The sequence below is a fragment of the Hemitrygon akajei genome, chromosome 15 (genome assembly GCF_048418815.1).
Source record: "Hemitrygon akajei chromosome 15, sHemAka1.3, whole genome shotgun sequence".
NCBI classification, from domain to species: Eukaryota; Metazoa; Chordata; class Chondrichthyes; order Myliobatiformes; family Dasyatidae; genus Hemitrygon; species Hemitrygon akajei.
The window spans coordinates 26,176,486-26,200,973 of NC_133138.1; the positions used below are offsets into that span (position 1 = coordinate 26,176,486).

General features: G+C 41.8%; 1 protein-coding gene across 1 annotated transcript in view; it reads left to right on the forward strand.

Moving 5' to 3' along the window:
- Window positions 1–24,488, forward strand: part of fat2 (FAT atypical cadherin 2) — a 169,556-nt gene that overhangs the window by 129,654 nt on the left and 15,414 nt on the right. The window contains exons 13-20 of the mRNA XM_073067318.1: window positions 3,554–3,787; window positions 6,291–6,680; window positions 7,431–7,645; window positions 9,366–9,503; window positions 11,512–11,655; window positions 16,965–17,162; window positions 19,371–20,175; window positions 21,323–21,477. Of these exons, the coding sequence (XP_072923419.1) occupies window positions 3,554–3,787; window positions 6,291–6,680; window positions 7,431–7,645; window positions 9,366–9,503; window positions 11,512–11,655; window positions 16,965–17,162; window positions 19,371–20,175; window positions 21,323–21,477 (2,279 nt within the window). The remainder of the gene's footprint in view (window positions 1–3,553; window positions 3,788–6,290; window positions 6,681–7,430; window positions 7,646–9,365; window positions 9,504–11,511; window positions 11,656–16,964; window positions 17,163–19,370; window positions 20,176–21,322; window positions 21,478–24,488) is intronic.

Genomic DNA, 24,488 nt, shown 5'->3' on the forward strand with positions numbered 1-24,488 from the left:
TAATATTCTATGAGTAAATTATATTTTTCAAAAAATTTGTAGTACAAAACAACAATGAAGCCATGAGATTGGAACACAAGACAAAAGATGTGCTAAATTTATTCTTCTGGTATTATAATACTCCTGATTCTGCTTTATTGCAATCTATTCAATATTCTTCATCATGGCTCACTTGGTAGTGTCCTTATCTCTAAGACAACAGATTGCATGCTCTGTTCTCACTACTGCCAGTGGACAGGAACTACAGGGGGCGAAGTCCAATGTCTACAGGTCAGGAATAGTTGTTACCCTTCAATCATCAGGTTCCTGAACTGGTACAGATAACTTCACTCACCTCAACTCTGACCTCAGACTTGCTTCCAAGGATTCTTTTACAACTCACGTTCTCAGTACAGTATTATTTTTTTATTTGCATAATTTGTCTACTTTTGCACATTGGTTGTTAGTCAGTTCATGTATAGTTTTTCATTGAATCTATCGTATTTAAAAAAAAAATTCTTGTGTATGCCTGCATGAAAATGAACTTTAAGGTGGTATATGGTAACATGCGTACTTTGAAGATAGGTTTACTTGAACTTCTTTATCCAGAGAGTTGCCCATAACTCATCAGCATGACAGCCCAGGCCATTTCTATGCTGTTTTTTTGGAGGTTCTGCCATGTGGATGAAATCTGAAGCCTGTGCACTTCTACAAGTGAATGTAAAGCATCCCCAGGCAATGTTCTGAAGGAAAGCAGTGTTTATCATATTGCCGTGGTGACAGCTTGCTATGAACAAACTGGCGGCCATGCTTTCCAAATGACAGTAGGAGCTGTATTTCAGAAGTGCTTCATTAGCTGTGGAGCACTTTGGGATAATGTGAAAGGAATGGTGTAAATGCACGTCAATTTTTATTTGGGTCTGTTGTTCAGCTGACATGGGTGGCGATCGGACGTCCATAGAAATGGAGTTCATTTCACTTTTAATCTGACAGGATAATGGCAGCTGCCTGGGGATAAACTCCTGTCCAGTTGCTGGATCCAGTCATGGCATTAACTCCTAACATGCAATTACAGGATTGTGTCCTCCATTAGTAATCCACAATCCCACTTGTGGTCCACTTGATGAACTTTTCAGCAATCATTTTAATCGGCGTTATCCCAAATACCTTGCCGAGTTGGGTGCAGTTGTAAAGTCTGGCACCTTCATGTCTGATCAGCCTGGCAAGGAAGCTGCAGTGAAGATATTTTCATCCAGCTCTCTTCCTGAATTTCATGGTTTCTGCTTTAGAGACATAGAGCATTAAAGCACAGAAACAGGTCCTTTGGCACATCTAATCTGTGCCACCCCGGTTTTCTGCCTAGTCTCTACCTCACCTGGACCATAGCCTTCCATACCCCTCTCAGCCATGTACCTGTCCGATCTTCTCTATAGCGCATATTTCTGGGTATAAGCTGCCAAGGTACTCTTTCAAATGTATATGTGACCAGTTCACATTTCGGTTCATTGCACTTGACTGTATTTTGTAGTACTTAGTTCCAGTGCATGGCTGAGTGATGGACAGAACATTTTAGATAGGTTTCTGTGGTTAAAATGAAAACATCATCCATTCCTGGAATGAGTACTATTGAGGAAGTTTTTGAAAGAGATAGAATGTCTGTTGAGATTTATCATGATTCATCTGCATAACATCCCTTTAGAACAGAGATGAGGGCGAATTTCTTTAGTCGAGAGTGATGAATCTGGAATTCTGCTTTGTCTCATCTACCTCTACCTGCACCTGAACCATAGCTGTCACTGACTGCTGTGACGGGCAGGTCTTCAGGTATATTTAAAACAGAGGTTGACAGGTTCTTGATTCATAAAGATGTCAAGGGTTACAGGGAGAAGGTAGGAGAATGGGGCTAGAGGGTTAATAAATCAGCCATGATTGATTGGTGGAGCAGACTTGGTGGGCTGAATGGTCTAGTTATGTTCCTACGTCGTATGGTCTTATAAACAGGGCTTTGTGCTCTGTGGTTCTGTGCTCACCTCCCTCTGGTGCCCCTTCTCATTCCTTTTCTCCCATAGCCCACTCTTCTCTCTTACAAGATTCCTTCTTCACCCCTTTCCCTTTTGCTTTTACCACCTGCCAGCTTCTCACTTCATCCCCTCTCCCCCACTCACTTTGCCTCTAACCTCGTGTTGCCTATCATCTGATAGATTCTACACTTCCCCCCAACAACATCATCATATTTTGGCTATGGGGAGAAAAGTACAGTCAATGTTTTGGGCCTAACCCTTTGGGCAGGACGCAATTTTACGATGTTTGGAGGGATGTTAAAGGTAAGTTTTTCAAACAGAGTGGTAGGTGTGTGGAATGCACTGTCAGAGGTGGTGATAATGATGGATCAGAGGCCTCAATTGCTCAGGGTCGACCATGGATGTTGCATCTTAGCTGGCTAGATACACAAAGCAGACCAATATGATATGGAGAACAAACTGTTGCCCATGTAGCCAGCTCTCCCTCTCCACACATCTGATGAAAACAAAGGAATGGCAGGAACCGGTACAGTTTGGCACCAACAGTATTTCAGGAGTTGCCAGTCAATGTTGAATTCAGCGACGGACTGTCTTTGGGACTTCAACTCAATGTTTTTCCTTGGGGTTTACTCCTGAAGTTTTCTGCATGAGTGGGAATAGCCACAAGGCAGTGAAGGTTTGAGATCATCGTTTCCCTTGTCCTGGATGAGCTGCCAGCTACGGCTGCTGAGTCCCATCTGCTCAAAGTAACAGGTTTTAAGGTGCCAGCAACCCACCTTTGCCTCTTCTGTTAGTAGAAACGGTTCTGCTAAGCCATACACTGGACTTGGTTGTCAGAGGCTTGGACACCATTGGGAGCATTTAATAGGTGGGGAGCTTATCCCCATTACCACACCTGTCTATAACAACCTTAAGGAACCAAATATAGATGGCAGATGGTTCAGGGACATTTGGGAAGATCCTAGATATGTACATGGATGATAGAAAAATGGAGGACAGTGTAGGGGGGAAGGGTTAGATTGATGTTAACGTAGGTTAAAAGGTCACACAACAATGTGGGTCAAAGGGCCTGTACAGTGCATAATTTTCTATATGCTACAATCTCTATAAGACCAGGAGAGTTCTCCCTACTAAGCTGGTCAATATTTATCTTTCAATTTCAATTTCTGAAACAGGTTACCTGATTAAAATCACTTAGCTGTTTGTGAGAGCTTACCAGACACACATTAACCACTGTTTATCTGCATTACAGCAGGAAATCTGATAAATAAATACTACAACTCCATCAAAAGCCTGTGATGTTCCAAAAACAATATGGAAGTATCTATATGAATATAGATTTTTCTTTCACAATAATCCAATGCACCCTGAAGGCAACCTAGCAGTCCCAGTTGTGTGTAGTAGACTCAATCCAGTCTGAGGATTGAATCTGAACTTTCCTGTTTGACATGGCTGGTTTTTATAGCAGGTGAACTTGCTTGACTCATCGGGGTGTTGTTAAAGAACTGAATGGCAGATTATTGTACTAATTCCTGTTTTTCTGCTCTCCTTAGGGGAACTGATGACAGTTGATTCTTTGGACCGTGAGAATCAGGCTGCGTATAATCTGATTGCCAAAGCATCTGATGGTAGTGGCCTGTTCTGTGAGGCAGATATCAGCATCGATGTACAGGACGTAAATGACAATCCTCCCAAATTCTCCGCTACCCAGTACGCTGTGTCCGTCTTTGACAACACCACTATTAAAACACCTGTGGCAGTTGTCCATGCCAGGGACCCTGATATTGGTAAGTGGATCAGTCCATGTGTTTGGTTCTGAGGGAAGGCTCCCAAATATCCACTTATTGCATCAATATTTGGCTTTGTAAGTCAGCCCGGCACTCACCTGTGCAGTTCAAAAACCTGGCACTTGGATTTTTGGGCATGTAGTATGTGTTTGGCCAAAGAGAGCAGTGGACTATGTGTGCTGGATATATGACACAAAACAGAAACAGCTGGAAGCATTTGGCAGGCCCCATAAAATTCTAATACAAGGAAGCATAATTTTACAGAGTTCGAAGGAAAGTATAAGGTGGGGGGGGGGGGGGGAGGTGAATGCCAGAGGTAAGTCTTTTACACAGAGAGCGTTGATGTATGTGGAATCCCCTGCTAGGGGTGGTGGTAGAGGCAGATACATTAGGGGCATTTAAGAAACAGTTAGATAGGCTCAGGGATGATAGAAAAATGAAGGGTTATGTAGGAGGGAAGGGTTAGATTGATCTTAGAGTAGGTTTAAAATTAAGTATAACATTGTGTGTGAAGGGTCTGTGCTGCGCTACAATATGCTTTAAATTCTGTAGAAATCATGGAGATGCCAGCATCAAATGTTTCTTCAGAGCTAAGTGCCAGACAAAACAAAAAATGCCAACAGTGTTTTCACTGGAATTTTAATGTGAGATAACCTGATTCCTAATTATTATTCAGTTATATAAAAATAAGCAATAATAAGCCTTCCCTTACTTTGCTCTTGCATTAAACTTAGTGTTTACTTTTTATATTTCTCCTTTGAAGAAGGATCTGCACCTGAAATATGTCCCTTCGCCCCACTGACTAACCTGATGTATACGCCTGAATGATTTTGTTGTTGCTTGAGCTGAATAATTATTGCTGAATTAATGGAGCACTGATTGCTAAATCTGTATGTAGCTATGTTGTCCCCGTGGTTTCTCATTCAGTCCTGTCAGTTTCCAAATGAGTATGCAGAATTCAATCTCAGCCAATTTATATTCTAAGCCTCCAAGGCATCATATGAGAAGCCAAGCTCCATTTGATCCCACGAGTGTTTTTCTAGATCTTTCTGATACCTGGGGTTGCTGGAGTATCACTCTCAGACAGATGCTGTTGCAATATTTAATGGCAATTTTGTATCACATCTGAAATTTTGCTGGTAAGTCGTTTCCAGAATAGCAAAGAATTTATCGCACAGTGTAAGAGCTATCGCTCTAGGGAACTTGCTGACAAGAGGTTACCATTATTGCCTGTAAGAAGTTTGTATGTTTAGCCCCTCTCTCCTCCAAGTGCTCCAGTTTCCTCCCACATTCCAAATACGTATGGATTAGTAGGTTCATTTGCCACGGGTGTAATTGGGCACCATGGGATTGTTGGTCTGGAAGGGCCTGTTACTGTGCAGTATCTCTCAATTTGGGTGGCGGGGTGGAGATGCTTCTATGCCAAAGGAGGTGTAAGGTGCTCCTCCCCTCCGCTAGTCTGCAGGTCACTCTTGGGCAAGGTGTAGCACCTGGATCACATGAAGCCATGGGAACAGATGGTGGATGGCCGTATGAGCAGCTGGTGCATATCACAAGTCCTGGTTATGTGACCACTGACACCAGGCACACAGTCTCTGAAGAGTATTGATAATGGCTGTGGCCACACGTCTTGTATAGACACTGCCCAGGAGAAGGCAATGGCAAGCTACTTATGTAGAAAAAATTGCCAAGAACAGTCACGGTCAAAGACCTTGATTGCCCACGTCAAACAGCACTGCACATAATGACGATGAATTTAATATAAAGGCATTCTTCCAACATGATTTGTGGGTGTGAAATGGGTTTTTTTCTCAGAGGGGGTATATAAAAATGAGTGGATCTCCCATGACATATTGATGCAAGCAACAGGTTAAATACTTAAAGACAGGCTTGTGATGGGTTTGCAGGACCGTGGATGCCCTCTGCAAGTGGCTTAATTCTCGCTGCCCTTGCATTGCAAAAATGCCTGGAGGAGTTTGTGTTTGAGGTAGTGGAAGGGTCCACACTGTATAGTGTACACAACTAGCTATTTAGTAAACTCCCTACCTTTAAAGGAGTGACTGTATAGCTGCAGCACAGTGCAGACCCTTCGGTTCGTGATGTTGTGCCGACTTTTTAATCTACACTAAGTTCAGTCTAACCCTTCCCTCTTACATAGCCCTCCATTTTTCTGTCATCCATTCACCTATCTAATGAACCTGCAAGATGTTCCGCGCACCGACTACTGTGTTAAAAATCCGCATCTGGCATTCCCCTTATATTTTCCTCCAAGCAACTTAAAATGATGCCCCCTGTTATTAGCCATTTATGCCCTAGGTAAAAAGACTTGGCCTAACCACTCGATCTATGTCTCTTATCACCTATACTCCTCTGTCAAGTCACCTCTCATTCTTCTTTGCTCCAAAGAGAAAAATCCTAGCTTGCTCAATCTATCCTCATAAGACATGGTTTCTAATCCAGGCAGTTTATTTTTTGTTTCTAACCTTGTTTTCTTGATCAATAGGTGTCAATGCAGAGGTCACTTACTCCTTAGTGGAATCAGCAAATGACTTCTTCTCCATTGATGAACTCTCCGGTGTGATATACCTGGCAAAATCATTACACAAGGAGCAGCAGAAAACCTTTAACCTTATTGTTCAGGCCAGAGATCACGGCCTTCCACGGAGCCTTTCTTCATTTGCCAGTGTCGTCGTTTCAGTCATTGGCATTGAAGAGTTCATCCCTGTCTTCATACAAAGGGAATACATTGCCACGGTCCCAGAGGATGTGAGCAATGGAGCACAGATACTTAGTGTGTCAGCGTTAACCCGAGATGCCAATAATAATGCACAGATCCTTTACACCATTACCAGTGGCAATGAGCATGGCAAGTTCCGCATTGATTCTAAAACAGGTAAACATATAGAGCCTAATATTTATTTAATGAAAATCATTATGTAGTTCAGTGTAGTACAGAGTCGTGTACTCCATTATTGAAGCTGCTGTTCTGCTGTTCAACAAACCAACAGGTTTGTTGGTAAATTTTCTAATTGTCATTAACCCAAGGGACACCAGTAAATCCAGTGTCACATTCACACGGATACTTTACTAAATTATATTACTCGTGGAGAACTTTAAGAAGTTCTGAGAGATTTGCTACTGTTCATTATAAATTCATATTATTTTGAAATCATACAAGTAGAGTGAAGAAATTATAGTTCAGTCTATAAGTAAATCTATTGAAGTTAATCATTTTTGAAGAACGAGCGATAACTTAAATGCAAGGCCAGAATGAAATGGTTGGGGTTGGAGGCAAGAGACGGTCTGGTTCGGCTCGCTCAAGTCTGTGCCGGACTGAGGCAGTAGCCTGCAAGTAGTTCGACTTCTGAATCGGCTGAGTGATGCCTGACATTGTGAACGTCAGTTCTGAATGGCGTTTGCTTGTCTTATTGTTTGCACAATTTGTGTTTTTTTTGGCGTGTTTTTCTCTCTGCACTCTGGGTGTTTGATGGTCTTCTTTGGTTTCTGATGGGTTCTATTGGGGTTCTTCATTTTGTGGCTGCCTGTGAGGAGACAAATCTCAAGGTTGTATAAAGTATACGTACTTTGATAATAAATGTACTTTGAACTTTTCAACAAAAGCCATGTCCATTCGTGTCTTTAGGAGCCATGTACGTGAATGGGAGCTTGGACTACGAATCCTGCCAGGAGTATTATCTGTCAATTGATGGCAACAGGGAGGGGAAACCTTTGCTCAGTGACACTACGACGGTAATCATCAATGTCACAGACGTTAACGATAACCCTCCCACTTTTGGCTACAGTGTCCATGTTGCCGACATCAGTGAGGATGCTGCACTGGGAGAAATGGTCCTTAAAGTAAGTGGTACAAAAAATCTGTACAATTATCTTATAACCAAATGGTAGTTAGACTCACACACGAGAAAGAAACTGTTGTTAAAATATATCATAGATTATTTATAGCTATAATAACACATTTTATCCTCCTGATAAATTAGTTTGACACCAGTTCCACCCCATGTGCCTCAAGCATATGAACAGCTCAGGTATGTAGGATCTGGCTCGAAATCCATAATCCTACACCCCGTGTCTTGTTACTGCACAGAAGGCAAATACCTTATCTATTAAAGATATTTAATAGTTATTCTCTGCTAAATTCCGGTCTTCTAAATTAACTTAGATTTAATTTAATTTTATTATTTTTATATTTTTAGTATGTTAATATATATACAGTACTGTTCAAAAGTCTTAGGCACATATATGTAGCTAGGATGTCTAACAATTTTGCACAGTACTGTACTTGTCAATGTGGAGCAGAAGGCAGGTTTGTAATTCTGGTGGGAGCAAAGGAAGTTGGGAATGGTGAGGGTGGAGCGCCGTGGGATAGGTGGCAGAGACGCAGTCCTAAGGGCGGGTGGTGGGTGGCGTGAGTGCAGACACACCCAGCCCTGAGACACCCGGCAAGGTCATTTGTTTCCAAACAATTGGTTTATTGATCATTACAGAATGTCTCTCTAGTGCTTCCCACTCCCTCCCCTCTCCTTTCCCCCTTTCCCATCCATGACTACCCTCTCCCTGCCCCCTTCCCACTCTCACTCTATCATATAAACCCATTTCAGAATCAGGTTTATCATCACTCACATACATCAGGAAATTTGTTTTTTTTTTGCAGCAGTACAGTTCAATACATTAGGTTACTATGGTACTGTGCAAAGGTCATAGGCACTGTAACCATATATTTGTGCCTAAGACTTTTGCATAGTACTGTATATATAATTTCATTTATTAGTTTTATTGAGGAATGTGTTTGGTTGATGATGCAACAGTCTTCACAGAGACTGAGTCCATTCTGAACCTTCTGCTTACGATTATGCCTTGCATTATTTTTATATTTCCTAATGGCTGTTAGATATGTGGGTTATGGTCAAAGGAAAGAATGAGTGGAATCACTTAGCATTTTAGTACTAGGATGATTATCAGGTGCATCTAAAATCAAACTTAGCGGAAATAGTGAAGAAAACTGCCAATGTTTACAAAAAGATATCTACCAGGAAACACAATAATGGTTCCATACTTATTTCGTATTCAGTGTGAATTCCTGGCAGCTCCTATCTCTTCCACACTGAGGGTGATGAGCTCCTTTCATTAGGCACTAGGAGATATCATTTTCAATAACCAACAAAGTGAACTTAAGACTGCACATAAATTAGAATATGATGTAGTTACAATTATATTATAACATAAACAGAAGCATCTACCTTAAATACATTATGCAAACAATACATACACATTTACGCGTCCCCATTACTAAAGAAATAGAATATTCTGTCGTATATGGAGGGAAAGGCACCATAAGGCCAACCTGAGTTCAGTTTAGAACTCGATATGAGGATATACCGTGGAAGACGCTCTGCACAATGGTAGCAGAATGACAAGGCAATGTTTGTGAGTAAGGAGTGAGTTTACTAAGTTCTGGTCACAATGGCAACCAATAGAACCGTTCACCCATCGAGCTATCAACATGAGCGGTGTTCTTCTATTTCAAACACATGAAAAATATTCTCTTATGTTTTCTCAGGTGACAGCTTCTGACAAAGATGGACCCCTCAACAACCTGATCCATTATTCAATACTAAACGGAGATCCCAACCAGCATTTTACTATTAACTCAAAGAATGGGGAAATTTTGTTATCACAGCACCTTGACAGGGAGGAAGTAAGTACGCACACAGACTTTCACTGAAAGACGAGGAAGTAGAGTGAATCAGTTCATGTCCTTCAAAGGAATGATTAAGTGATAGTCTGTATAAGAATATTGCCCCTTTCAAAGTTCAAAGTAGATTTTATTATTGAAACACATATATGTCACTAAGTACACCCCTGAGATTTATTCTGCTACAAATCTGTAGAATAATAACCATAATTGGATCAATGAACGATAAGCCATAGTGCAGAAGACAACAAACTGTGCAAATGCAAATATAAACAAATGGCAAAAAATAACGAGAACATCAGAAAATAAGGTAAGAGTCCTTAAAAGTGAGATCATTGGTTGTGGGACATTTCAAAGGATGGGCAAGTGAGTGTAGTTATCCCTTTTATTCAAGAGTCTGATGGTTGAGCAGTAGCAACTGTTCTTGAACCTGGCGGTGTGAGTCCTGACACTCTTGTACCTGATGGCAGAAGCGAGAAGAGAGCATGACCAGGGTGGTGGGGATCTCTGATGATGGATGCTGCTTTCCTGCAACAGCGTTTCATGTGGATATGCTCATTCATTGGGAGGGCCTTACATGTAATGTAATGGTTCAAGTCCACTACCCATGTTTGGAATCATGGACTCAAACTTGCAGTGGCCAGAAAAATTCTCTGAGCAACAGATTTAAAATCATAAGCAAAAGGAAGGGATTAAGGTGCTTTTCTGGCAAATTGGGACAGTTAGAGAGATAGGAACCTCCTGCGTTTACTGAAGAGTTCCGCATGATTTTCCCAATTGCTTTAGGTTAATATTCTTGCATTTGTTTTTTTCAAATGAGAGCAGAATTCCTAGTTTATGAGCATATTTCAAGCTGTCATGATAAAATTGGTATCTTTTAAGGTTACCTGTGGATGTGAGTCAAATATTTTAAGGAATCTTCAGAGTACAGCAATAAATTGCATTCCCATTGACCAGAGCATTTTGTTTAAGTGTTGAGGGCATTCTTCAAATGTTATTGTCATGGACGATGGATTTAGTCTTACAGTTCAATGGTTCCATTGTCAATGAAAACAGATGTTTCTGTACTCATTATATAAAAAAATATTGGCCCATATAAGTGGGGCTTAGTTCAAGGCATTCTTACACTGGCAGGCCTCCAGTGTTGCTAGAGTGATCAGTCACCTGTATAATGAATACTGACAGATGCTTGGACTCTAGGAATGTCAGACTACCTGAGTTTACTTCTGAACCTTATTATTGAACCTGTCTAGAGCAGCCAATAGGATCGGGAGTGGTTGGATGATAGTTCCCTTTCACTACACCGGACTGGTTGAGAACAACCCCAACAACTTGTCTCCATTCCAAGTGCAGCTGAGTTAAATCAGCGCAGACTGATGAAACTTGCAACTTTCTAATTGCTTTCAGAACCTTACTGCAACACACAGTACAATGGAACCCAAAGGATTCCTTTTCATTTCTCAGCATGTGCAGTATAATAGAAATATAAGTACTTGATAATTACAGTTTTATATTTGTAACATGTTCCGTGTCAGCCACCAATGGCATGAGCATCAATTTCTCTAACTTGCAGTAATTTTTCGTCCCTCCCCCTGCTCTCTTTTACCATTCCCCATTATGGCTCCACTCATACCCCTTTCTCCTTCACCTTCCTCTGTTGCCCCTCCTCCTTCCCTTTCTCCCATGGTACATTATGGTCTCCTATTCGATTCCTGCTTCTTCAGCCCTCTACCTCTTTCACTTATCATCTCTCAGCTTCTCACTTCAGACCCCCTCACCCAGTTTCACCTATCATCTGCCAGCTTGTACTCTTCCCTTCCCCTCACCCGCTTCCCACTTCCTTTCCAGTCCTGATAAAGGGGATCTTGGCCCAAAACATCAACTGTTTATTTCTCTCCATTGATGCTGCCTGACCTGCTGGGTTTTTCCACCGTTCTGGGTGTGTTGCTCTGGATTTCCAGCATCTGTGCAATCCTGTGTGCTTATGACGTATCCTCTGCCTTTTCCACAGATATCCAGTTACTCTTTGGTGGTCCGGGCTACAGACAATGGTGTACCTCCTCTATCCAGTGATATCACTGTAATCCTCCAGGTTTTAGATGTGAATGACAACCCTCCCACATTTTTTCAATTCAACTATAGCGTGGTTATTCAGGTAGGAATTAATGGCTTATTGTTATGACTTCAGAGAAATATTTGTACAATTGCCTAGAAATTACTCAATCTTTTAATGAGTAAATTGCTCTTGGAAAGCCAAATTCCCCTAATTTCAAACATTTGCATACATTTTTGGCATTGGTTTCACCCACTGGGAAATTTCATGGGACATATACTCCTTCCCCTTCCCCCATTATCCAAACTAATTACCAGTTTTATTTGTCTATCATATTTCAAAGCACAGCATGGCTACAGCATAGAAAGAGGTTATTTGTTCATAAAAAGTCTTTTTGAGCTCCTTATGAGGACCAAGCACTCCCTTATACTCTCTCCATAACCTGCAAATCCTTTCCTTTCAGAGGGTTACTCAGCTCCCTTTAGAACACCATGCCTAAGGCTACGTCCACACTACGCCGGATAAATCCGTAACCGAAGCTTTTTCTCTTCGTTTTTACCCTCTGTCCACACTAAAATGACGTTTTCGTCCCCCGAAACCGGAGCTTTTCAGAAACATTTCCAGGGTGTGTATTTTTGAAAAAGCCGCTCGGGGAGATCAGTGTGGACGGGGTATCCGGAGAAATCTGAAAACGCAGTCAGACAGCAGCGCACCATTTCATTGTTTTCTTGAACGCAACCTAACAATTTCAGAACAGATGGCAACGAGACTGAAGCCAGAAGAGTTAGAAATGTACTCACCAAATACTTTGACCCATAACTTACTGAATAAATAAGTATACTGCCCTGTTTTCAGTAAGTATACTGAATAAATAAGCAAACACTTTGCTCTGTTTTCTGTCCTTGCTTGTATGAAGGTGATTTACCTATTTATACAAGTACTTCTCTGACAATAGATGTGTAACAGCCTAATGTAACATTGTATGGAAATACAAGATAACACAGATGCAGACATGCTTTACACATTTAACAAGGGGCTTTATTAATGCAACAGAGTTCGTCAGTTTTTCAATGTTCATCGTCAGCCGGGTCAATCTGTCCATGAACTCCCTGTCAGTTGCCTCCATACACTTCATTATTTGTTTTTTTTACTTTTAAATCCTCCTGCGTGAGAGCCAACAGCTGCCCATCTTTTAAGTTTTTCTAGTCTGTAACTGAACAAACATGTACCATCTTTCATGGCGAGATTCGACACCAAACATGTCGCTTGTTTTCGGTAGATGTGTCCTGCGCATGCGCTGTAGGAGGAGATTCGCCAAAATCTCTGTTTCAATGTGGACAGAGAGTGGACACCTATCATTTTTACGTGAAACCGGCATTTTCAAAATTATCCGGTCTTGTGTGGATGTAGCCTAAATCGGCTTCCATACTAACACAATCTCTGCCCACTTGCTGTGTAAGAAGGCTTTCCTCAAGCCACTTTTAGCTCTTTTACCAATCATATTCATTGTGTGCACCCTAATTCTTGGCCCTTCCACCAGAGGGAATGATCTGTGTCCATTTCTTATGGTAATTCATTTGATGGCTTTAAATAGCGGTGGCAAATCCTCAAGCAAGCTTCTCCCCTCCTCCATTCTTAGGAGAACAGTGCTGTATCCTAAATTCTGCCCACCCATGGGTGCTACAGTAGTTGCTGCCTCACTGCTGTAGTGACATGACCCTTGGTATGGTCTGCGTCAAGCCTGCACATTCTGTGATTGCAGGAGTGTCCCCTGTGTGCTCTGGTTATTTGCTTGATTTAGAGATACAGGCCCTTCTGGTCCAATGAGTCCATGTTGCCCAATTACACAAATCTGAACAATTAACCTATTAACTCGTACATCATTTGAATGTGGAGGGAAACCGGAATACACGGGGAAAACCCACATGGTCATGGGGAGGACATACAAGCTCCTTACAGACACTGGTGGGAATTAAACCCAGGTTGCTGGCATTGCAATAGTGTTAGACTATCCTCTAGGCTACCATGCCACCTCAAATCCCCTCATTTCCAAAAACATGGAGTTTGCTACATTAATTGGCCACTATAAACTGTGCCTATCATGTATGTTAGAAGTAGAATTATAGAGGAGTGGATGAAAATGCGGGATCGCTGCAAATGTGTGGCAAATGGTCTGCAGAGACTTCCTGGGCTGTCTCCATAACTGTATGACACCATAACTCTATAACTCTATAGAACATAGAACAGTACAGCACAGTACAGGCCCTTCAGCCCACAATGTTGTGCCGACCCTCAAACCTTGCCTCCCATATAACCCCCCACCTTAAATTCCTCCAATTACCTGTCTCGTAGTCTCTTAACCTTCACTAGTGTATATGCCTCCACCACTGACTCAGGCAGTGCATTCCACGCGCCAACCACTCTCTGTGAAAAACCTTCCTCTAATATCCCCCTTGAACTTGCCTCACCTTACCTTAAAGCCATGTCCTCTTGTACTGAGCAGTGGTGCCCTGGGGAAGGGGCGCTGGCTGTCCACTCTGTCTATTCCTCTTAATATCTTGTACACCTCTATCATGTCTCCTCTCATCCCCCTTCTCTCCAAAGAGTAAAGCCCTAGCTCCCTTAATCTCTGATCATAATCCATACTCTCTAAACCAGGCAGCATCCTAGTAAATCTCCTCTGTACCCTTTCCAATGCTTCCACTTCCTTCCTATACTGAGGCGACCAGAACTGGACACTGTACTCCAAATGTGGCCTTACTAGAGTTTTATAGAGCTGCATCATTACATCGCGTCTCTTAAACTCTATCACTCAACTTATGAAAGCTAACACCCCATAAGCTTTCTTAACTACCCTATCTACCTGTGAGGCAACTTTCAGGGATCTGTGGACATGTACTCCCAGAACCCTCTGCTCCTCCACACTACCAAGTATCCATTTACTTTGTACTCTGCCTTGGAGTTTGTCCTTCCAAAGTGTACCACCTCACACTTCTCCAGGTTGAACTCCATCTGCCACTTCTCAGCCCACTTCTGCATCCTATCAATGTCTGTCTGCAATCATAGGCAATCCTCTACACTATCTACAACACCACCAACCTTTGTGTTGTCTGCAAACTTGCCAAACCACCCTTCTAACCCCACATCCAGGTCATTAATAAAAATCACAAGAAGTAGAGGTCCCAGAACAGATCCTTGTGGGACACCACTAGTCACAACCCTCCAATCTGAATGTACTCCCTCCACCATGACCCTCTGCCTTCTGCAGACAAGCCAATTCTGAATCCACCTGGCCAAACTTCCCTGGATCCCATGCCTTCTGACTTTCTGAATAAGCCTACCGTGTGGAACCTTGTCAAATGCCTTACTAAAATCCATGTAGATCACATCCACTGCACCACCCTCATCTATGTGCCTGGTCACCTCCTCAAAGAACTCTATCAGGCTTGTTAGGCACGATCTGCCCTTCACAAAACCATGCTGACTGTCCCTGATCAGACCATGATTCTCTAAATGCCCATGGATCCTATCTCTAAGAATCTTTTCCAACAGCTTTCCCACCACAGACGTAAGGCTCACTGGTCTGTAAATACCTGGACTATCCCTATTACCTTTTTTGAACAAGGAGACAACATTCGCCTCCCTCCAATCCTCCGGTACCATTCCCATGGACAAAGAGGACATAAAGATCCTAGCCAGAGGTTCAGCAATCTCTTCCCTTGCCTCGTGGAGCAGCCTGGGAAATATTCCATCAGGCCCCGGGGACTTATCTGTCCTAATGTATTTTAACAACTCCAACACCTCCTCTCCCTTAATATCAACATGCTCCAGAACATCAACCTCACTCATACTGTCCTCACCGTCATCAAGTTCCCTCTCAGTGGTGAATACCAAAGAGAAGTATTCATTGAGGACCTCGCTCACTTCCACAGCCTCCAGGCAGATCTTCCCACTTTTATCTCTAATCGTTCCTACCTTCACTCCTGTCATCCTTTTGTTTTCAGATAATTGAAGAATGCCTTGGGGTTTTCCTTTACCCTACTCGCCAAGGCCGTCTCATGACCCCTTCTTGCTCTTCTCAGCCCCTTCTTAAGCTCCTTTCTTGCTACCCTATATTCCTCAATAGACCCATCTAATCTTTGCTTCCTAAACCTCATGTATGCTGTCTTCTTACACCTGACTAGATTTTCCACTTCACTTGTCACCCATGGTTCCTTCACCCTACCATTCTTTATCTTCCTCACTGGAACAAATTTATCCCTAACATCCTGCAAGAGATCCTTAAACATCGACCACATGTCCATAGTACATTTCCCTGCAAAGACATCATCCCAATTCACACCCACAAGTTCTAACCTTATAGCCTCATAATTTGCCCTTCCCCAATTAAAAATGTTCCTATCCTCTCTGATTCTATCCTTTTCCATGATAATGCTAAAGGTCAGGGAGCGGTGATCACTGTCCCCCAGATGCTCACCCACTGACAGATCTGTGACCTGACCCAGTTCATTATCTAATACCAGATCTAGTATGGCATTCCCCTAGACAGGAATCCATCCTGGACACACTTAACAAACTCTGCCCCATCTAAACCCTTGGAACTAATCAAGTGCCAATCAATATTAGGGAAGTTAAAGTCACCCATGATAACAACCTTGTTTAGTAAATCTTTTTGAAGTTTTGGATTTAATCAGAAAGTTTTTCCTTGTTTTTTTTGTTTTCACTTTCAGTTTGAGCTGCCCAGTTCTTTTTTTCTCTCTTTTTTTTGTGTTTTGGTGTTTTTTTTCCTGTACATGTCAACTATAAAAGTTTCTTTATCTTTTTATTTCTTTTTATGGATAAGAGGAGAATCAATTACCTTTCTCTTTAATATATACTATTAGATTAATACTATGTTTGATCTTGATCATGTTTATTTTTCCTTTTATTTGAACTGTTATTGATATAGATATTTGTGATAATTCTCATCTTGTATGTATATATGTATGTACTTTTTTAATTAACTAATAAAAAGATTGATAAAGAAAGAATTTTTTTTGTATCCTCCTCTGGGACATGGATAAATCTCCTCACTTTCTCCATATGTGAATGAGTGTTTTATAACGAGTCATCATGAAGTGCGTTTCATATTCATCATAATAGGGGGTTCTGGGAGAGAATGGGAACAGTAGTATTCAAAGGCAGATGATTAAGCCCAGGTGCCGTACACACCTGACTGGTTGCATGACTAAATTATGAGGAGTGATTGCCAAAAACTGGATGGCAATTGTTCCAGGCATTGAATCTGTTCCCCTTATCCATGGCTGAATGCAAGAAGCCAGTGAAGCAACAATGACCCGTTTTCCACAAGAATTCCATTATTTCAAGTTCAGAAAATTTTGGAAACTGTAAAGCTGTTTCTCCATTCTTAGGAGAATGAGGAAATTGGCTCCAGCGTACTTCAGCTGTTGGTGATAGACAGAGATTCAGCTTCCAATGGGCCACCATTCCTTTTCACTATCACTGCTGGTAATGAGGCCAACAACTTCCACATTGACCAACATGGACTGCTGAAAACCCAAGCTCGTCTCCAACAGAGAGTGAGAGATCAATACATTCTGCAGGTCCAGGTAAGTTAAACGAGCACCTTTCATTTTGTTTAATGATTTACATGGTACAAACTGCTATGTTTGAAAGTTCCAAGTTCAATTTAAATTTACCATCAAAGCACTATGTCACCATATACACCATACTCAATAATGGCAGAATATAGTATTAATGATAAGACTCTTGGCAGTGTGGAGGATCAGAGGAATCTTGGGGTCCAAGTTCATAGGACACTCAAAGCTGCTGAGCAGGTTGACTATGTGGTTAAGATGGCATACAGTGCATAGGCTTTCATCAACTGTGGGACTGAGTTTAAGAGCAGAGAGGTAATGTTACAGCTATATAGGACCCTGGTCAGACCCCACTTGGAGTACTGTGCTCAGTTCTGGTCACCTCACTACAGGAAGGATGTGGAAACTATAGAAAGGGTGCAGAGGAGATTTACAAGGATGTTGCCTGGATTGGGGAGCATGCCTTATGCGAATGGGTTGAGTGAACTCAGCCTTTACTCCTTGGAGTGGCGGATTATGAGAGGTGACCTGATAGAGGTGTATAAGTTGATGAGAGGTATTGATCATGTGGATAGTCAGAGGCTTTTTCCCAGGGCTGAAATGGCTAGTACGAGAGGGCACAGCAATACAATGCAGAATGTATTGAAGTAGGTACAGAGGAGATGTCAGGGATAAGTTTTTTATGCAGAAAGTGGTGAGTGCGTGGAATGGGCTATGGCAACAGTCGTGGAGGCAGATACGATAGGATCTTTTAAGAGACTCTTGGATAGGTACATGGAGCTTATAAAAATAGAGGGCTATGGGTAACTTGAGGTAATAAAGTAAGTACATGGTCAGCACAGCATTGTGGGCCAAACAGCCTGTATTGTACTGTAGGTTTTCTATATTTCTATGTTCCTAATCCATAGTAGAATAATGACCATAATAGAACCAATGAAAGACTGCACCAACTGGGGCATTCAACCAGTGTGCAAAGGACAAACTGTGCAAATACAAAATGAAAGAAATACTAATAATAAATAAATAAGCAATAAATATCAAGAACACGAGATTAAGAGTCCTGGGAAGTGTGTCCATAGGCTGTGGGAACATTTCAATGAGGAGGCAAGTGAAGTTTATTGAAGTTATCCCCTCTGGTTCAAGAGCCCAATGATTGAGGGGTAATAACTATTCCTGAACCTGAAAAGGAACTTCATGTCTGTGAAGTCAAGTGTGAATGTATCACATCAATGTTTAAGAGCGATAAGTTTACATTTTATACCCTTATGATCTAATGCGGGTGGTGATGAATAAACATAAGGCAATCTCTAAACTTCTTCACTTTTGGCAGTACTGTTGACCCATACCACTGATTGTGCAGAAGATGAATTTTGTTGCAGCAGTCAGCATTCCTACAGCCTGTTCAGGCACATCTTTAACTGGCATTATTACAACAAAGCAAACAATGCCACTTATGTCTCCCAACTTAAAACTTTGCCTCACTTTTATGCATTTAAAATTCTAATTTTTCGGTACGGTCATCACTTTCTCAAAACATCCTTAGTTTAGTAAAGATACAATAAGACTTTGTTTGATATTTCCGTGAATTCATTTCACCAAATTTTCCAAGCAGAACGCATTCTGAATGGAAGGGGATTAAAAGCTGGATTATAATATTGTTGATTTACAAAGTGAAAGCCTCAATGATTTGGGTACGGTCTCACTTTGCCACATGTTCAGAACTGCTATACAGAACATTTACTCAATAAATCCCGTCTGAGCTTCAACAGCGAGTAGGTAGTGAGGGTTGTATAGCTGCAGGGGGCTGTAGCCTCAGCCAGCTCCATCTTGGGTAATAAACTCTCTACCATCAAATGTATCTTGGAAAGAGCAGCATCTATCATTAAGGACCCTCAATACCCAGGACATGTTCACTTCTCATTACTACAATCAGAGAGGAGTTAGAAGACTGAAGATACACACTCAACATTTTAAGAGTAGTTTCTTCCTCTTCGCCATCAAATTTCTAAACCCATGAACACTACCTCACTATTCTGCTCTCTTTTTGCACTACATATTATATATATTTCTAATTTATAGTTTATCTTATGTATTGCTCTGCACTGCTGCCACAAAACAACAAGCTTCACGCCATATGTCAGTGATAATAAACCTGATTCTGATTCAGATTCCTAGCACTGAGGGGATGTTTTTTAAAAAAGTATCTTGTGCTTTCTTCAGGTCACAGACAGTGGCTGGCCACCTTTGTCATCCTCATCTTTTATAAACATCCGTGTAACCAAGGAAAGTCGCTATCCACCATCTGTGCTCCCGCTGGAAGTCTTCATTGTTACTTCGGACAGCGAGTTCCCTGGGGGGTTCGTTGGAAAGATCCACGCAACAGACCTTGACCTACACGACACTCTCACATACAGCACTGCCCCAGGTTTTGCCCTGAGTAGCATGTTTTCTGTGGGCAGCACAGATGGCAAAGTGCTGGCACGGCGTGCCTTAGAGACAGGGCACTACCTGTTTAATATCACTGTTTCTGACCGAAAATTCATCAGCACAGTGGAAGCACAAATACACGTCATGCAGGTGACACCAGATGTGCTAGACCACGCTGTTCTGGTAGAGCTGTCACAGATTACTCCAGAGAAATTCATCAGTGATCATTGGCAGAGCTTTCAAAGGTCCTTAGCAAGTCTCCTGCTGGTTAATAAGAATGCCATTGATCTCCTCAGCCTGCAGCCAGCTCAGGCCTCTCCCAACCTCGATGTCCTCCTGGTGGTAAAGAAATCAGCAGAGTCCTTCTATGAACCAGGGGTTGTGCAGGAGAAGCTCATCTCCTCTACCGTGGATTTGAAGAGGAGGGATGAAATTCACATTGTGAGGGTAGTGCACCATTGTTCTGATCACTCCTGCCAGCAACAGCACTGCCAAGCGAACTTCCAACTGGACATGGGAAATGTGTTCACATACACAACCGCCATTCTGAGCTTCATTGTTCCTCAGCATCTACACCAGCGCACCTGCTCATGTCATGGTAAGATGTTTTGGTATAATCATAAAATCAAAGTCTCTATATATTTTACTATTTATTCTCAATGTCCTGTGAGCATCTTGTCTGATACTCTCCAGATGCTCACGGAACATTACTCGGCCAAGATGTTAACATATCAATATTATATATTAATACATAATATTCAAACTCCTTAACATATTAAGTGATCCAGATTTGTCTGGACAATTTATAAATCAGGTGTAGATCAATGAGGTCCATGTGACAGCGGCACAGCCAATGTCTGAACTTCAGGAGCTGCCCAGATCAACAATCATCCAATGCGTTCCTATTAATAGCATTCACAAAATCAGAGAAATGTTATGGTATAGAAGGAGGTTGTATGCCTTCTTGCTTTGAAGCAGCCGCTAATCGGTGAGCAGCTGCTCCCCTTTCTAACCTATCTAAACCACTCACGTTAACGTTTACTTAATCAGTCCTCCTTCTCCATCTTCCTGGCTCCATGAAGAGTAACACCAGATTATGCAATGTAAGCTCATAGCTGTAACCTTGCAGTTGTGTGTGTGTGTCTCTCTCTCTCTCTCTCTCTCTCCCTCTGCTCTCCCCTCCCCCTCTCTCTCCCTCCCCCGATCTCTCTACTCCCCCATCTGCTCTCCCTCCCCACCCGCACTCCCTCCCCACCCGCTCTCCCTCACCACCCTGTCTCCCTCCTCCCCATCTCTCACTCACTCTCACACACAACATAAAAAATGTTTAAATAAATTTAAACATACTTTCCCATTCACTCGTTCATTTTAACAGAACCGCTGCACTTGTGCCAGGTTGAATCAGCCATGGGCTCGGTGGCCGTTTTTCCCAGCCTGACAGTTAAGAAGTCTGTGGAAGTTCACACTGCCTGGTTGGAGCTCACAAAGAATCCACAGATAGAAAGCACAGGCAGCTAACAGCAAAAATGGCAGCTTGATCAAAACAAAAGCCCTTGCCAAATTAATCCTGTGCTAACGTTGGACTTTGGGATAAAGCTGTTAAGTTCTGGTAGCCTGGAAATTCTCGATAGAAGTACTGGTTTCAGCCAGAAAATGTGGCCCGTTGAGTAAACGGTGAAAATGTGCGTAGTTCACCCACGGGTGTTGTCAGCTGAAAATTCATTAAAGATATTTGACTATTTCAGATTCTTCTCTGAGATTCAGTGGTGGCAGTTACTTGAAGTATCGTTATCTGAGTGAAGAAGATCCAGTGAAGACAGAGATTAGCTTCCAAATGAAAACATTGCAAACAGAGGCAGTAGTGATGTACAGCCAAGGAATTGACTCTAGCCTATTAGAGGTAAGATGCATGATCTATTCATTGAAACTGCAAAGACAGATAGACTTCCATTTGTAAGGTGCCTTTCACATTCAGGAAAACCCAGAGAATTTTGCTTTGTCATATAATCACAATGGGAACATAGTTGTTCAAGTGAGGGCTAATGGCGTTTAACATTAGTGATGCAGAAGTCTATAGAAGCAATTTATCAGGGAAAGTATTAACAGGCACTTGCAGAGGTTTGTGTTGGTTCATGGGAATCAGCTTAATTTTATATAAAGCAGATCATATTTGAAAAAAATTAACTCTTCTTAAATCATTGATAGCTATAGATTGTTCTGCGGAGAATAAGTTCTTCAGTTCACCATGTATGTGTATGCTAACCTTTTGTCCATCTGCAGTAATCCCTTTCACCTGCATTATACTTTGCCTATGTAAGAGCGTGTCCAAATGTTCCTTAAACATAGTGAATGTATGTGACTCCACCTGGCAGTGAGCTACTCTCTGTCTAAAAATGCTTTCGCCTCAAATCCCATTTAAATAATCTAAGAACTAGGAGCAGGAGTCGGCCATCCAGCCTGTTCAGCCTGCTCCAACATTCAATAAGATCATGGCTGATCTGGCTGTGGACTCAGCTCCACCTACCTGCCCTTTCCCCATAACCCTTCCCTTGCGATGCAAACATCTACCTAATTGTGTCTAAAATGTATTTAATGGGGTATCCTCTACCTTTCCCTGGCCGTGTATTCCACAGATTTACTTTCTGGAAAAATCAATTCCTCCTCATCTCCATCCTAAATCTATTTCTCTGAATCTTGAGGCTATATCCCGTAATTTCAGTCTCACCCTCCAATGAAAACAACTTTCCTGATTCTACCTTATCTATCTCTTTCATAGGTTATATATTTCTATCCTTCTCATTAATCTGAACTCCGGTGAATATAGACTGAGGAGTCTCAATCTCTCCACATAGGCTAACCCCCCTCATTGTCAGAACCCACTGGGTGAACTTCCTCTACATCACCTCCAAAGCCAGTATGTCTATCCACAAGGACACTCGAACTGCACACAGTCCTCCTGCTGTAGCATCACCAATACTTTGTACAGTTGCAGCATACACTTCCTGCTCTTAGATGTAATTCCTCTAGCACAGACAGCCAAAGGTCCATTTACCTTCTTAATAACCTATTGTACCTGCAAACCAGCCTCTTGCAGTTTGCACAACAGTATGCTGCAATCTTTCATCATTTAAATAATAATTTGATGATCTACTTTTCCTTGCGAAGTGGATAACCTCACATTTGCCAATGTTGTATTCCATCTGCCTGCTCCTTGCCCACTCACTATCTATATCTTTCTGCAGACTCTCTGGATGCTTTGCATAGTTTTTCCATTCAATTTAGTGTCATCAGCAAACTTAGATATACTATTCTCAGTCCACTCTTCCAAATGATTAATTTTCAGTATATCATAAACATTTGAGGGCCCAGCACCGACCCCCCCATGTTACTCCGCTCACAACTCAAAGCCAACCAGAGAAGTACCCAGTCATTCCAAATTTGTGCCATCTGTCAGTCAATTAATCCATACTATAACCGACAACTCCATAATTTCTTGTCTTATGGATCATGAGTCTTTTTTTGTGGCAAATGTCTTCTGGAATTCCAAGTATACAATGTCCACCTATTCCTACTTATCTACTGTCCTGATTATATTCTCAAAGACTCCGGTAAAGTTATCGAACAATATGGGTACTTCATGAGTCCATGCTGTGTCTGCCCAATGGAACTCCTATTCAGATGTCTCAATGTTTCTTCCTTAATGATGTCTTCAAGCACTTTCTCAACAGGAAATGTTAACTGGCCTATAGTTACCTGCATTTTGCCTACTCCCTATTCGAAATAGTGGCATCATTTGCAGTCTCCTAATCTGCCAGGATCTGCCTAGATTCCAGAGAATTTTGGTTAATCATCACAAAACTGTCTACCATAACTTCCATTTCTTTCAGTACACTGGGATGCTTCTCAGCAGCACCAGGGGACTTCAGGCTCACTAGTTTGCTCATCATTATCTCTTTAGTGGCAATGATTGTATCAAAGCCCTCATTCTCAGCACATCCATAACATTTCTCTCTGGCATGTCAGACACAGAATAACCATTCAAGGCCTCGGCCATTTCCATATTACCCAATACTAATTCTCCCTTCTCATCTTCCAAAGGACCTGCATGCAATTTGGTCACCCTTTTCTACTTTATATAATTATAGACCTTTAACTATATAATAATGTAATTATATTACATAGTTATAATAATATAATTGCAGTAGCATTGATGTTAGTGTATTGCTTTACAGCACCAATGATAACCAAATGGGGTTCAATTCCCGCCGCTGCCTGTATGGAGTTTATACATTCTCCCCATGACCGCATGGCTTTCCTTTGGGTGCTGGGGTTTCCTCCCACATTCCAAAGACATATGGTTAGGGTTAGTGAGTTGTAAGCATGCTATGTTGGCACGGGAAGCATGGTGGCATTTGTGGGCTGCCGAGCATAATCCCCGCTGATTTGATTTGATTTAAATGACGCATTTCATCGTATGTTTTTCTTTAAATGTTTATAAAAATTTTTATAGTCTGTTTTTATATCTTATGCTAGTTCACTTTCATAATCTATGTTCCCTTTCCTTATTTATTGTTTCACAATCCTTTGTTACTTTTTAAAGTTTTTTCGGTCTTTGAATGAATGAGCTTTTGGTTTGCAACTTCCTGTACCTAATAATGTGGCCACTGAGTGTATGTTCACGGTCTTCTGCTGCTGTAGCCCATCCACTTCAATGTTCAACATGTTATGCATTGAGATGCTCTTCTGCACACCACCGTTGAACCAGTCTGGCCATTCTCCTGACCTCTCTTGTTAAGAAAGTGTTTTCACCCACAAAACTGCCATTCACTGGGTTTTCTTTTTATTTTGTTGTTTGGCACCATTCTCTGTAAACTCTATAGAGTCAGTTGTGTATGAAAATTCCAGTTTCTG